The 15,668-nt window shown below is 31.5% G+C and overlaps 1 protein-coding gene across 1 annotated transcript; it reads left to right on the forward strand.

Moving 5' to 3' along the window:
* Positions 1 to 3,182: 3,182 nt before the first annotated feature.
* LOC109017369 (zinc finger protein JAGGED-like) lies at positions 3,183 to 3,929 on the forward strand. Its single transcript, XM_018999656.1, has one exon. The coding sequence runs from the start codon at positions 3,183 to 3,185 to the stop codon at positions 3,927 to 3,929; it is 747 nt and encodes a 248-aa protein (XP_018855201.1).
* The last annotated feature ends 11,739 nt before the right edge of the window (positions 3,930 to 15,668 follow it).

Here is a 15,668-nt window from a genome sequence, read left to right on the forward strand (position 1 = left end):
TCTAATCATTATTTATTCATTAGAATTTTTCTTAACTTTTAAACAAAATATAAAAAAATAAGATAATTTTTTTAAACTTTAAAATCGAACAATATTTTAACTTTATAATATTCTTATTTAATTTTTTTCATCTCTTTTTCTAAAATCTAATAAAATATCACAATTTAAATTATTTTACTATTATTTACGTAATATTTCAATATTAGTAACGGTATTCTCATCTCATCTTCAAAGATGTCCTTAGTTCTCCGAAAGTTGTCTCGAACCTCTCTCTCTTGTTCTCTCTTTCATCTCAAACGCGCAGTTCTCCAGACTTAGAAAAAAGGAAGCCCCTCCTCTCTATTCCCTCTTCCCTCTTTTAAGTCCATTTTCCATGTTTTATGTCTTATCTTTAAGCTTTTATGTCTCATCTTTCCTTTATACTAGATCAAGCCTTGTTATTGTTACACCCTCTATTTCTCCAATCCTTAATATCATAACGAGCTTTCATCTTCCATGAGCTTTTAGTGGGCTAAGAGGTGTAAATCGGACCACGCATAAGGTTAGACCAGACTGGTAGATATCAATTCAGCTACAGGTTTGGTCCAAAATTTATAGACTCAAGATCGAATCGAAATTCTTCAATTCAAATTTGTGAGATTGAGACCGACCGATCTCAACTTTCGACTAGACCTAACCATTAGTCTAGTCGATTTTTTCGATCCAATCAAACTCCTTAGGGAAGGTTAGGTAACCAAAATAAAATATAAAATTCTCATCTCATCTCATCTCATTATTACACATTTTTCAAATCTTTATACAAAATATAATAAACAATTCAACTTTTTCAAATCCCAATACATATTTTTCAAATTCTAAAACAATAATAATATTAAAACATAATATTTTAAACTTCAAAACAAAACATAAAATTCTCATCTCATCTCTCAAATCTACTGAAACTCCTACTGAGTGAGCTTTAAACTTTGAGCTCATTTTAGATTTTGACAATTTAAAGTATGTCAGATAACTTAATACGTAAATTATAAACAATGATGGAGTTTGTACAAAATGTAATTTTTCAAAGAAAAAAAATTGTAATCTTTAAGGGCGCATGGCTTAACTGAATATGTGGAGGGTGTAGTTATGGGTGTTCTTCTCTTTAAAAGAGACAAAAGAAGTCGTAGACAATATATCTATCTAATCGTCATGGGTGATGATGGTACACATACATATTTATAAAATAGTTGACAAGTCTACCCGCTAATCAATCCAAAAATATGTCACGAGCATGAAAAACACCGACTAAGAGGCCGGTTGAATGAATCATTACCATTAAGACTATATATATATATATATATATATGAATGAGAGGTATTTTTATAAAATTATTTATAAAATTAACTTTATTTTATAAAAATATATTTATTGTTAAACATGATTGTCTGGCGAGCTCCAAATAAGTAAATTCCATACATATCATTGGTAAAAAAAAGGATTCTACTAATAAAAAATAATTTTTTTTACACATTTTAAAGGTGGGTTCTATTGTTTTATAAAATCTTGTATAAAATTTATCTATTTGAAACTTATACAAATTATTTCTCGACTAAAAGATTGTGAAAAAAATTATGTATATCATTACTCATATTTTTTTCCATAAATGCTTACATAAACATTTTCACACACACTATATATATATACACACATATATAATGGTAATTGCCTAGTTTGTTTTAGATGAGTTAATATAAAAGTTTAAAGTTGAATAAAATATTGTTAGAATATATTTTTTTAAATATTATTTTTATTTTAAGATTTAAAAAAATTTAATTTTTAATTTTATTTTATGTAAAAATTTAAAAAAATTATAATAAAGAGATGAGATGAAAATGATTACGAAAACATACATATTAACTATGTAGGTATGATCTCTTGAGCTCCACATGGCAGACGTGTAGAGGAAGATCAGGATAGATGGTGCATGCATGCCTTGTTGGCGCACTGGGTTTTAGATGAGCAGGACATCCTCTGTCAAAGAGTGTCGACTCTTGATAAAAATATTATATATACGTACCTGGGTTTTGGCTGTCATTGTATGGTACTTAGGAATTGTAGGACTTGATCTTTGGCTTCTATGGTACTGGCCAAAGTTGCCAAACATATACAATTAAGTTTAACTATATATATATATATATATATATGATAACTTAATAGGAGAAAACTTAATTTAATTCATATTAATTGCATTGATATGGTTGATTTAGCTATAAGTAATTAAATCATGTAAACTAAAAATATAATCTCCTCTAATAAAATCCTAAATACAAGTCAACAAGTTTTTTCGAGAAAATCTTAACTTATAATTAACGACTTGACTTGGTTGAAACTTGACTCATTAGATGCGTATAATTTTTTTTATTACGATTATATACGAAGCATGCATTTCATATCCAACGACGAGAATTGAATCCAAACTAGTTAATTTATTTGTCGCTTATAACATATATGCTAGTTGTATTAAGTTTTAAATCCTCGAAGACATGATTTGAAGGATCCTAGGAATGATTTGTTCCTGTCATATATATATATATATATATATATATATATTGAATTGAATTTCAAATTAACAGGGTGCGAAATTTTGTCGAGTTAAAATTAAATATAGTTGTGTAAAAGATTGTGAAAAAATCAGTTGTGTGACGTTTATCATTTTTCCTTACAATAATATATCTTTTTTTTAGTAATTAAAATTGCTTAGTTGTAATTAATTAATTTAATCCATAATTGACAAGTACTATAAAATAAGAACATGCTGAAAAGAAATCATATCTTCATTGTAGTTTTTTATATTCAATATATAAGAACATACTTAAATCATATTAATTAAGTACTTGATGACCAAATTAATGTGGATATTGGGTTATAATATATATAGTTGGAGACAGCATATAATTTTGCCATCTGATCATTTTGAGTGTGTAGCCTTAATTTTGAAGGTATAGATCATCAAATCCATAAAAAAAAAAATTAAAAAAAAAATAAAATTAAAGTTAAATTACTATATATATATATATATATATATATATAACATCCAGGAAATTACAGATGATCTCACAAATCTAGATGCAGGCCAGCCTTCTGCCCCCCTTGAACACAAAAATTTCTCTCTCTCTCTCTCTGATATCTCTGAATCCTTGGAAATGGAGTCTGATCCTGATCAGCAGCCATTAACCCCAGAAAACAATATGGAGCAGCTGCAGGTGGCGACCTCAGAACATGAGAATGATCATGACGACCATAGGGCATCATCAACCCAATTAACCAGGTCCTATGACTGCAACTTCTGCAAAAGAGGCTTCTCAAATGCACAAGCCTTAGGCGGCCACATGAATATCCACCGCAAGGAAAAGGCCGCAAAGCTCAAGCAGCATGCGCAGTACCGATTCGTCAATCACGAAAGTAATAAGCAACCATATTCTTCGAACAATATCCCATTAATAAAGCCGCCGGGGATGATGATCACTGACACTACTTCTACTACTATTTCCTTGTATAACTCTCCATTACCTATGAATAATAATTCTTCATGGCCATTAATGGAAGCCAAGCCTGGAGACGAAAGAAGCAGCATGATCAAATGGCCTTGGATTCCTAGTCAACATGATGATCATACGGCTATTAGGGATGAATTAACCCATGACGTTGGTGATGATCATGATCAAGTCGGCCAGCAACTTCCAGTACTATTTTTCCAAACAGCATCATCAGACGACAAAGATCAAAAGCCAGACAATCAACTTCATGGGAAAACTCATGAGCAGGATTTTTCATCACTAGCCCATGATCAGATCAACTCGACAGGTTCGGAGATAGACCTTGAGCTTAGACTGGGGCATGAGCCTAATCAGGACCCATCAACAGCAACTGGTACTAGAAAGTTTTTCTGAATTTTGGACATATATATATATATATACACACACACACACACATATATCATGGTATTATTCCCACCCTATTATCATTTTTTTTTTTGAGTAGTTATTATATTTTTGTATCCTGCTACTACTGTAGAACGAATTTCCCTTTTATATCATGTGTAATATTAATGGTGCATGTAGTTTTCTCTTTTATTTTCCTCATTTTAAACGCCATGTGTTCAGATATATATGTAATCTTTCATATACAGTTCGATCCATTTACTGCATTTGGAAGTGACTAATTAATGTTTGTAATCAAATGTTCATGATCATGATCTAGGAATTAATTAATTATTCGATCTGTGTTCTGATTTTTCAAATTTATCCGAAGGTTTCGGCCTGTCGATCGAACTCATGTTTGCAGTAGTACTAGATCAGAGAAAGCTAGATTAACACAAAACACCTGATAAATACAAGTACTACTAATTTTGATACTAATTCATGATCATATTGATCATCGGTAGATCTAGTACTACTACTGAAACCTAGTCTGCAGTGAATTAATTTCAAAGCAATTTAAGAAATGTAGGTGAGAAAGCAATGAGGCCGCGTGTATATATAATTCCAGTCTGGAACATGCCTGCCATGCACTGAAACCCTAGTAATTAGCATTTTCATATATATACAGAAGTAAACGATCAAGGAGGCTTCCTAATTAATTAAGCTAGAAATTAAACTTGGCTAGGTTTGTATGTTCATGTGTTCGATCTTGCATGAACATGATCATGTGTAATTAAGATAGCTCATAATTAATGATTAAGTACTGAAAGTTTCTAATTCTGATCAGCTGCTGATCTCTTAATTATATACTTAATTTGTGATACAAAATATGATCCATTAATACTCCACATGAGTCGAGCGAGCATCTATATAGAATGAGTTCTTCTACATACAGTCATTTTTGCATACTTCTTACGCATTCTATGATGTAATTGGCCAAAACAATTATTTTATATTAAAAAAAGTGATGCAGCCAATCACATTAGTGAAATGCATAAAAAATATGAAAAAGTGACTGCACGTAAAGTTTTTCATATATAATATATGGGCTATTCATATATATATATATATATATATAGAACTACACTAGATATATATATATATATATATATATATATATATATAATATATATAGATTGTATCGGAAAAGAAGAATTTTGGTAAGGAAATTAATTTGGAGACAAGGGTTATCTGATATCATGTAAGTAATATCATGTGTGTGTGCAGTACTCGCTCGAATTTGCATGAAGTCATGATGAGCACTGCTTTCAACAAAGTTTACATGACCTTGTACATGCATATTGGCCTGTTTGCATGATGAATTCATGTGGGATTCTAGAGGATTTCCTTTGTTTTACCAGAAAGTACTTTTACCTGATATTAAAATGATCAAAAATATTTTGTGATCTGATATAATTGATCTGTATGTATGTGTGTGTGTGTGTATATATATATTTATATATATATATATATATATATGTTTGCATGAAGCTAAGTGACTGCTTTCAAGATTGGATCGAGCTGTTTACATGCATGCATGACCTTGCATGTACATGCTAGTTAGCTAGCGCTAAAGCTTTAAGCTGCTAGTACCATTGCTGCCATGCATAAATATTTATTTATATATATATATATATTTCCGCCGGAATTATACAGGAGTAATTTGTTTTAGCACTTGGCGGCCTAAAACAAGCTGATCATCATGTACTTGTGACAACAAGATGATCAATTAGCTCGTGCAAGAAAGAATTCCTTCAAAATATAGTCATCTGCATGCACTTACTAATTAATGCATGCATGAATTTTCTTTTTTCTTTTTCGGTGAAAGATTGATTTATATTATATAGTCATCTGCAGCATGATCATGGATCAGTACTTTATATTATGAATCCAATTAATTATATGGATAAACGGGTGAAACAATATCGGTACTATATATATATATATGTACTTCATGAACTTAATTGATCATTTCCTAATTAAGATATTCATAATTAACCACTTAATTAGCTCTGGGGTCGATCGATTGAACGAGTACGTACGTAGTACATATTATGGATGGGATCATGATTAATATCCATCTTCCAGTAGTACTACAGTACTATATATTCATTCATCATTCTGAACATTATATATAGCATGAGTTGTTGGAGGAATTTAATGTAGGGGTAAATTTTAATTGGAAAACCAAAAAATCGGATCGGACCGGTCTAAATCGGTGGAACTAGTCTGGAGCCGATTTCCTTAATTTCAAAATCGGCCGGTACCGGTTTAGTTCCGATTCTATACTTTTTGGGACTGGACCGGACCGTTTCAATATAATATATTTTAAATTAATTTTTTAAATATTAATTAAAATTTATATATGTAATATATATAATAATATAAATTATAATTATATATAACATAATGTTATTATAATTTAATAAATTTATAACATAAAATCTTAATCTTAAACATGAAAGTTTATTTTATCATATGCTTTAAACATAATATATATATATATATATATTAATAACATTTTATAGCAGTTCTTTTATAGCATATTCTTTTTTTTACACAACAGACATTTTGTTTATTAAGCAGATTTGTGTAAATAGTAACAGATTTTTAATAAAATAGATTTTTTTAAAGTAGTCCTTTTTTTAAATAGATTTTTTATGACAAATTTACATTTTATTAAAATCGAAAAACTGGATCGGAACCGGTAAAATCGGAGGTACCGGTTTAAGAGGGCAATTGGTGCGTAATCTATTTTAAAAAATGTAAAATTGATATATACCGATTCGGTCCTAAATTTTGTTCAAAATTGGATTGAACTAGACCGAACTTGTTACATCCATATTTTTTACAATTGAGTTTAATTAGGCTGATGTGTGTGTGTGTGTGTATATATTTATATATGGTGATCATTATAACATAATTAATTCAACTAACCAAGATTAATGGAAAATTTTTAAACCTGGCTTAATTAACTGGAATATTGTTAATGTGGGTGTCAACTAATTCCTTGTTTAAATTAAAGGATGAACAACATGAAGTCAAAAGTGAATTAATAGGCCGTCTGGTTTGGATAGTGAAATTATCTCAACTTATTTCATCTTATTTCATTTAATTATTATAATTTTGTCAAACTTTCAAATAAAATATAATAAACAATTTAACATTTTTAAATCTTTAAACAAAAATAATATTATAATAATATTTTATTCAATTTTTATCTCATTTTAACTGATCACTATCCAAACTAGACATTAACATGTACATGATGATATGTTTACCCAACTAATTATCATACAAAAATGGATGCAGCCAGGGTAAAAGAAATTATATTGGTCAGTAGTACTACTACTAGGTACCCCTATTATATATAGAGAAATGTTTTGGCCACAAATCTTATAAAAGTAAAAATATAAATTGATTTAGTTGAATATAGTATGTTAGATTATAAAACTATTGTTATTGTAAAGTAAATTTAATGTATTATATAAAATTATATCAGTTTGTGAGTTTATTTTTCTTTTAAAAAATATATGAATGACTTATATATATATAATACATATATATATATAGGAGAGAGAGAGAGGCCGCGACCTATATATACATTCCTGCCTAATGCCTGCCTCGGAAAAATGCATAAATTAAGAGAAATTCTCTTTGCCGTCCTGAGTGGGGGATTTCGTGTGTAGTCTCATTGATAAATGTGAGAAAAATGGAAAAAAAAATCATTTTAAAAAGGATATTATTATAATTTTAAATTTTTTTTAAACATAACTGTATGAACTTGCATGAGCAGTCCTCATTTAGAGATTGTATGTGGACTAACTCATATATTAATCATCCAGATCACTTGTACTGGCGTAGGTGATCACTTGAAAGCTGAAAGTTCTTCTCTATTTATTTGTTTCATCAATGCTATCAGCTTTTGAATATCGGAAAATGGAACCATGCAGTAGTTAATATGTACGTACAATCTTGGGTGCTGCTACCAAGGTCTTGAATTTCATACCGTATCGGCCAGTACGGTTGAAATATTTCGTTTCTATAGCGTAGCCAGTATAAAGAATGATATAGTTTCAATCCGGTCATAATTTCAGCCAATATTTTGGCCTTAACCTTTTTTTTTTTCATTTTTTCAAACTGTAAGCTCATTTTTTGACCCTCCAATTCAGACTAGATTATTTATAATTTATACATATATATTTATATATAATTTATTTATATAAACTATTATTTTAGAATATAATTTTTATATATTTATATATATAATTTATTCATATATAGACTATTTCGAAATTGTATCCGAAACGATTTCAGTACCAAAATATTTTGTTTGAATGCCTCGACCGAAACAGTCACCGGTTTAGACAAAAAGACCAATTTGTTTTTAAACATTTTTTTAAATCTTTTAAATATTTTTAAAAGTAAAATAAAATTTATAAACTCATTAAAAAACACATCCTTAACTAATAATAATAATAATAATAATAAGGAAATTGGTGAGGATCCTCGGTTCATTCCATCGTAAGATCTTGAACGTCATGCAAATCGAGGTAATTTTTTTTCTTTAATATATATATATATATATAAAAATATATATCTTGAGCAGTTTTTTTTTTAAATATAATCAGTTTTTGAAGCAAGGTAATATTGGGTGGAGGTAATGGGTTTAACATAAAGATCATAAGGTGTACTAAGAGCAGATGAAAATGAAGCAGCTTTAATAGTAGGAATACTACCAAGAATAATCAACCTATTAGCAATATCTAATGGGGGTAGCAGGCTATTCCTACTACAGTTTCTTTCAAAATTGTTGAAACATTTATTTCTGACATTGGTTATGGTGGCATTTTAAAACAACGGTTTCCCCAGACTCATTTGAACAAATTGTTCGTTTCTATTCTGGAGTCTGGAATAATACCACAGCTTAATTATAGTACTATTAAGTTTTGCTACTATTTTCAAAATAGATCGACATAATAAAAAATTTCCTTATTTCCTCCATTTTTGCAAGAAATATAAAGTCCATTAGATCTTAAAATGGAGTTATGAACGAAATGGAGATATATTGGTTCATTATTGGCTCATCAAGTTGGTGGGACATATATCCCCACACATAGGATGCCAATAATAATGTTGCCAGAGATTTTCCTCAAATTGCTCCAGATCTCAAAAGCATTGAGGAATTCACTATTGTTAAACAATTAACCTTGCCTAAATACTCAATTACTCAGGCCACTACCTCTGCTAAACATATTGCTAAACCTGCTACTTCTTCTACTATATATGATAAATCAAATTAATTTTCTAAGTCCAAGAAGAAGTTTGTTCTCCAAGTATTCAAGAAAAAAGATTTTATTTATTTATTGAAGAAGTCCCTCTAAGACGATAATGATAATTCTGATGATGAGTCTAAGGCATCATTTGAAGCCTCTATTGATAATACTTGAAGAGGACTTTTCTATTGAAAAAACTGATAATGTTGATTTTAATAAATGAAGTATTTCAAAGATTGATGCTAAATCTATTTATAAAACCAGTTGGGTTTAGTTTGCTTTTAAAACTGAGTTCAATGTTAAAATTGTTGAACAAACCTATGTTATTTCTAAAACCCATGAGAAATGTTGCCTGTTTAATAGAAAATCGATTTAACATTTTTGGGAAAAGGTTATAAATTTCTACATATTGTTCTGTTCGAGTTTTTGTTAAACCTCTCACGAGGAAATGCATCAATGCTTTGGTACTTCTTTGTTTACACGATGTTAGATTCAAGAAATTTGAAACCAGCATACTTGATATGAATCAATCTTATCTGTTTACTGGTCCTGTCTACTTTAATTGTCTCCCTAATTTAACTCTTGTTTTGGATGATGCTAACATTTTTAAAGTTTTGACTTTAAATATTTTGACATCTGGGTATGATATGGAAGAAGGTGGTAAATCTCTTGCCATAGTTTTCCGTATTTATTATCGGATATTAAAAACTAATTTAAATCCTAAAACTATTTTAAAACTTTCAAGAAATAAAACTTTGTTAATTTAGGGTTCTACTCCTTATGCTAATATTCAAGTTCCAAAAATGATTCATTGGAAATATATTACTTTTCCTGATCAATGGACTTTGGAACATGAAGATCCTCTGGTTAAGGTTATTTATGATGAATTTAACCTTGATTTTATTCAGCAATATTTGAATGATATTGTTAAAATTAGTTTTGATCAACCTTTAGTAAACAACGAAATAATAAATTCTTTTGCTGGAACTAGATGTTCTTTTGTTGTATATGTTGCTGATAACTCGGAAAGAAGAGATTCCTTCTGATTGGACTCTTGTTTTGGAGTAACTTTTCTATGGTCCAATGAATAGGAAAAAAAAAGGTCAAATTTACACTTCCCTACTGTTCATTGTACTTGTATTTATTATTCACTACTGTTAACTATTGTTGAAATAATTGTAAATACATTTCCTTAATCTATAAAAGGAGAACCTAGATTCAAAAGAACTTTACTTCTTTTTCTCTCATCTCTCTTTGATACCACCTATTTCTTGTCCAACCTTCCTGATAAGATTTTGTAAGTCATTTGGAATAAACGACTATTTCTACTTACATTCATCTTATCTTTATCATTATTTTTCATTATTTCCATTTGATTCCAGTGATTCGGTTCTGCTTTTATTAATTCCAGTAATCTGGTCCTGCTTTGATTTTATTTACCTGCACTATCACTCCAGCTATCTGTAACATGTTTCTTCCTATGTCAAACAAGCATTTGAAAGATTAGAACAAACATCATCAATCAAATTTTTGTTAAAATCACTGATCTTTGACTGTGATAATTTACCAAAAAATTGTTCAGCAATCTTTTTATATTTGATTTCTTGTTGTAGGAAATTCAAATATTTTTTTTTAGCATAAATTATAGATTTCAAACTTTTATCAGTATCAATATCGAATTTTGAAGCAAATTTAAACTCTACTTTCTGACCAAAAGGGTCAGTAGTAATACCATCATTTTTCGAAATGAATGGATGTAAAAAAATAAATAAAAGGAATCTCTAATATGACTCTGCCAGTCGTAAACAAGTACAAAATGAATTTTAAAACAAATATTATTCTGGTAGACATGAGTAGTGTTGAGCTCATACTTGATTTTCATCTGAAATCAATTAGTCGAGAATAATCTTTCAGTAGATTTTTCATAATATTTACTAGGCATTATTTCTTCCTGCATACAATTCATATTTGATCTGGAATCAATTATAACAATCACAGTAAATTCTTATTCATGACAAATAATAATAAAATATACGCACATGTTAATCAGGAAGGTACACATATTAAGAACCTTGAGGAAGTTACGTACAAATTCTTGTGAGCCCTATCATGCGTGGTTACAAATTAAGTACGTACAAGATCAATCAAGATAGATCTCGACATGGATATTGGTTTTTACTTTTAATAATGGAGCCATGCAGGATTTACTTAATTTCGATAGTTTTGGTGATCTAATATTATAGATTTTCATAGGATAATGTTTTTATCTTGTGTGTTTTATATATATGTATTGCTTAGCATGTAGGCAAGTGCCAGGCGGACTCCCATACTAGGCTCGCCAAGTAGATCTACCCGCACCTGCACAGTACGAGGTGGGCAATTTGCCTAGATTTAAGGGATAGGCTGGCGTATACGTTAAGAATCTTATAATGAACAATCGGGTGCCAGTTAGGTTTCCCACCCATCCAATTTATATCCCGCCGACCAGTATGCCTAATATTTAAGTGAAAAAAAAAACTAATACCCACACCCTAAGTCAATTATCTCACTCTCTTCTCTTCTCCTAGCTCCTCCCTCATTTTCTTTTGTCGCATTTGTTCTCTTCTCCTAGTCAATTTTCTTTTCCTTCTTATATTTGTCCCATGCTCTTTTTATTTTCTTTCTTGTCTTTCTCTACTACTCTTCCTCTTCATTTTTTCCATTCTCCTTAATTCTTCTCTTTTGTGCAAGACCCGGGGCCATAGCCACAAGTCACTTGAGCCAGAGACTGATGGTCATAGCAGAGGGTCACTCATGCCAGAGACTGGTGGCCATGGTCGCAGTCACTCAAGCTAGAGATCAGCAACCATAGTCGCATGTCTCTCAAGCCAAATTAATGTATTCGATTTTTTTTTTTTTTTTTTTTTGCGTTCTCGACCTAGATCTATATTTTGTGTTTTGAATTTTATTTTTTTGCTATTTTGATGTAGATTTTGGTTAGATCTTTATTTTGATGTTGGTCGAATCTACATGCAGAGGATATAAAAAAATCCATTTGCTCAGTCAATAGGGACAAATGGACTAGATAATGGGGTGAGAATGGGGGTGTGGGGCCATATCACCATCCCGCCAGGGTGGAGATGTGTGGGGTACGTGAAGGGTAGTTTTTCGCCTGTATAGGGTGGATACTAGGTACTTAAAGAAAACGTAACAGGTACTCTAGGCTTGGCTCAAGGCGCGGCTTGCGGTTGCAGATGATGGGTCGGCTTATGGGCTGATGACTTAGTCTTAGGTTCAGTTATTTATGAGTCCACGGGCTTCAGGGAAGTGGGCTGGCTGCAAGGCCCGTATACATGCCATTTGAGGTAGGCCCGTTCCAGAAGAAACGGCGTCGTTCGGTTTGGCCGAAACGACTTCATGTTGTTTGTTACGGGTGGCTTCTAATGTTCTCGAAACGGCGTCGTTTGGGCCCTTGCTCGAAGCGGCGTTGTTCGTTGCAACATTTGGCTCCCCAGACTCGGCCAAAACGATTATGTTTTAGTCATTTTTCTCTTCACTTGGTTGAACGACAATGTCGTTTAGCCAATAATAGTTTGAATTTTCTTGCCCGTTGGTGGAAACGACACCATTTCGACCAATTCATTCTCCTTCTTCTTGCTCGGGTAGGGATGACACAGATTCTGAAAAAATGGTTTCTTGGATTTCGTTCGGAGAGATGGTTTTTGGTGACCAAGTCTGACGTGTCCCCGACGCTTTCAACTCCTGACGGCAGTGAGTGGCTCTGGCGACTAGCTGGAGCAGTGTGTGAAATGGGAAATGCACTGTTTTTTCTTTATATAAAAATGTGCCATAATTTTTCTTCAAAATGATAACAACTCACTAGATTTTGAATATTTTCAGTATATTCAAGGCATCTCACTGTAATTTGGAAAAGTTTTACACTTGGATTCGAGAGTCTCCAAAGATGATTATAATATGCAATTGTGGTTGCAAAATCAAACATTTGTCTATTGATCGTCTTCTCAATATGTGAAAATATCTCCTCCGTCATGACCAGACTCTTGATACCATTGTAGAATTATGGAGAATGAAGATGAAAAAAAATCGGGCAAAGATTCGACTATATGGTGACACTCCTGTAAGAGTATTTGTCCTACAAGTTGGTGATAGATAAAAGTGAATTAAGTGCCTTCATTGTGCACAAATAGTCCCTATTTATAGACCATGAAGCATTGGTTGGCAAGAGGTACAACCATTGGTAAGACAATGATTGGCAAATGACATAACCATTAACAAGTGACACAACCTTTTGACTAAATCAAAGGGTTGTGTCTTTTGACACTTCATCAATCATCACCCTCATGGGAATATCACCATAGAGAGGGTGTCATTCTAAGCGGTACATTATTTGGTGATCACACCCCTTAGAATTACAAGGTAGTCATGTGAGGCCTCTACCATCGCCATTCAATAGGGCAACATACTATATGCCTCATCCCAATCCTTTCAGAGAATTGATCAAATGAGGGGAAGAGCTCCCTCTTTGTTGTGAAACGATGGTATAGATAGCTCGTTAGTGGTGGGGATTCCTTCCATTGCTTAGTGGTGAAAAGAGATCTCATCTCTTAATTTAATAAAATCACTTTTGCAATTCTAAAAGAGAAACACTAAGGACACAAAGGGATCTTATAAACTGATGTGGCACAGTGCCACATTAGTTAAGTTTTTTTCCCTTTCTTTCTCTTACCCCGTGCAGGTCTTTCCTCATTTCTCTTCCCAAACCAGCCCGTAGATAAATTCCTATTACTGTTGCCCAATGCCTTACCCACACCTGTCACCAATAGACCTAACAAAAGCCCCTGCCGACACAAAGTATCTCTCTCTCTCTGTCCACATTCAAGTTTTCCTAACTTATACGTCGTCACCAAATTGGGTATAAGAGAAATTAAGTTTGTTCAAATAGTCAGTTAGGCTTGGTAGGTGGGAGTATACACCATAGTTGAGTTCGTGATTGGATTTTGGTTTTGCCAGCTGGTGTTATATTTTTGATCGTTTTGCAAACATTGGGTGTAAGTTTTATGCTGGGAGAATTTTTCGATAATTTTTCAGCTTGCTCTTACTGGTTGTAGACACTGGAAAATAATTAGGAGCAACCTGGTATGTGAGAATCCTTACTTGCTTATTTTTTCCCTACTTTTGATTACGACTACAAACTACAAAAATAAAAAAAAGAGAACAAATGCTAAGTGGAGGAACGAGGAAACGCAGATGGCGAAAGTGGAAAAATAGGAGAAAAAGTGACTTACAAAGGGGATGAAGAAGCTCAAATGAACGAGATAAAAACACTAGGAATATGATGACAAAGGGTTGGGACAACTATAGAAAAGAGAAAAATTGGGAATGGAATGGGACAACTTTGGATCAAATGAGTTCTAAAAAAAAAAAAACTTAACTGACGTGGCAATGTACTACGTTGGTTTGTGGGATCCTTATGTATCCTTAGTATTTCTCATTCTAAATGCGTAGGCTTTGTATAGTCCATTTAAAAGAAAATATGACACACTTGAGACTCAATTGAAAAAACCTAATTTTTTATGGTGGGCACAATTTTTTCAAAGGGATTGCATGACTTGTACACCCCATAGAATTTACCTCTCAATTTTGTTTGATTAAATTGGGTTTAGAAAATACCCATTCCACCATATGGATGGGACCCCCTCTACTGATAGGGAATGGTGCAACCACCTCATTAGGTGGTTGTGCCAACATTCCAAGAGATCAATTAGATCTCTCCTGTCGTCTACCGAATCTCCATTCATAAGGGATTGAGATTGAGACTTCTTTGATGCCACCATTTTTAATGGCATTGTCGAGGCTCCCCCTCCATTCTCCTTGGGTTTGGGGTCACATCATGTTTGAGAAAAGGTTACATTCTTGATTTTATTTTTTTTTATTTAATGTTTTTTATAGTTTTAAAATAATTTTATTTTCAAATTAGATTATTTATTTATTTATTTTTCTAGTTTTAAATCACTTAGCTTTTACATTATTATAAGATCTTATTTAAAAACAATAATTTAATTGCGACAAATGGCTGCACACCATACCAGCATTTCAAACAATATACTAACAGTTGGTCAGCATAAGAAATGATTTGATCAAACATGAAATCACATAGAATAAAAAGTTCAATTAAAAAATATAAGAAAAAATTTGATTTTTAAGTAAATAATACGAGTCATTTTTGCTTTTAACCTATATATAATTTGAAGTAAAAAAAAAAAACGAAAAAGGATTGAACCCTCCTTATTCTCTTTTATTTACCATTCGAAATTTCGAAACATACCATATTCTCTAAAAAAAAAATTATGCTCATCATTTTTATATCACACACATATTATAACTTTTTATTTTTTTCCTTAACAAATATATGGTGTAGGGATGATAAGTAAAA

This window comes from Juglans regia, chromosome 5, assembly GCF_001411555.2.
Source record: "Juglans regia cultivar Chandler chromosome 5, Walnut 2.0, whole genome shotgun sequence".
Classification (NCBI taxonomy): Eukaryota; Viridiplantae; Streptophyta; class Magnoliopsida; order Fagales; family Juglandaceae; genus Juglans; species Juglans regia.

Coding starts and splice junctions, on each gene's coding strand:
- LOC109017369 (XM_018999656.1), top strand. CDS start 3,183: ATGGAGTCTGATCCTGATCAGCAGCCATTAACCCCAGAAAACAATATG.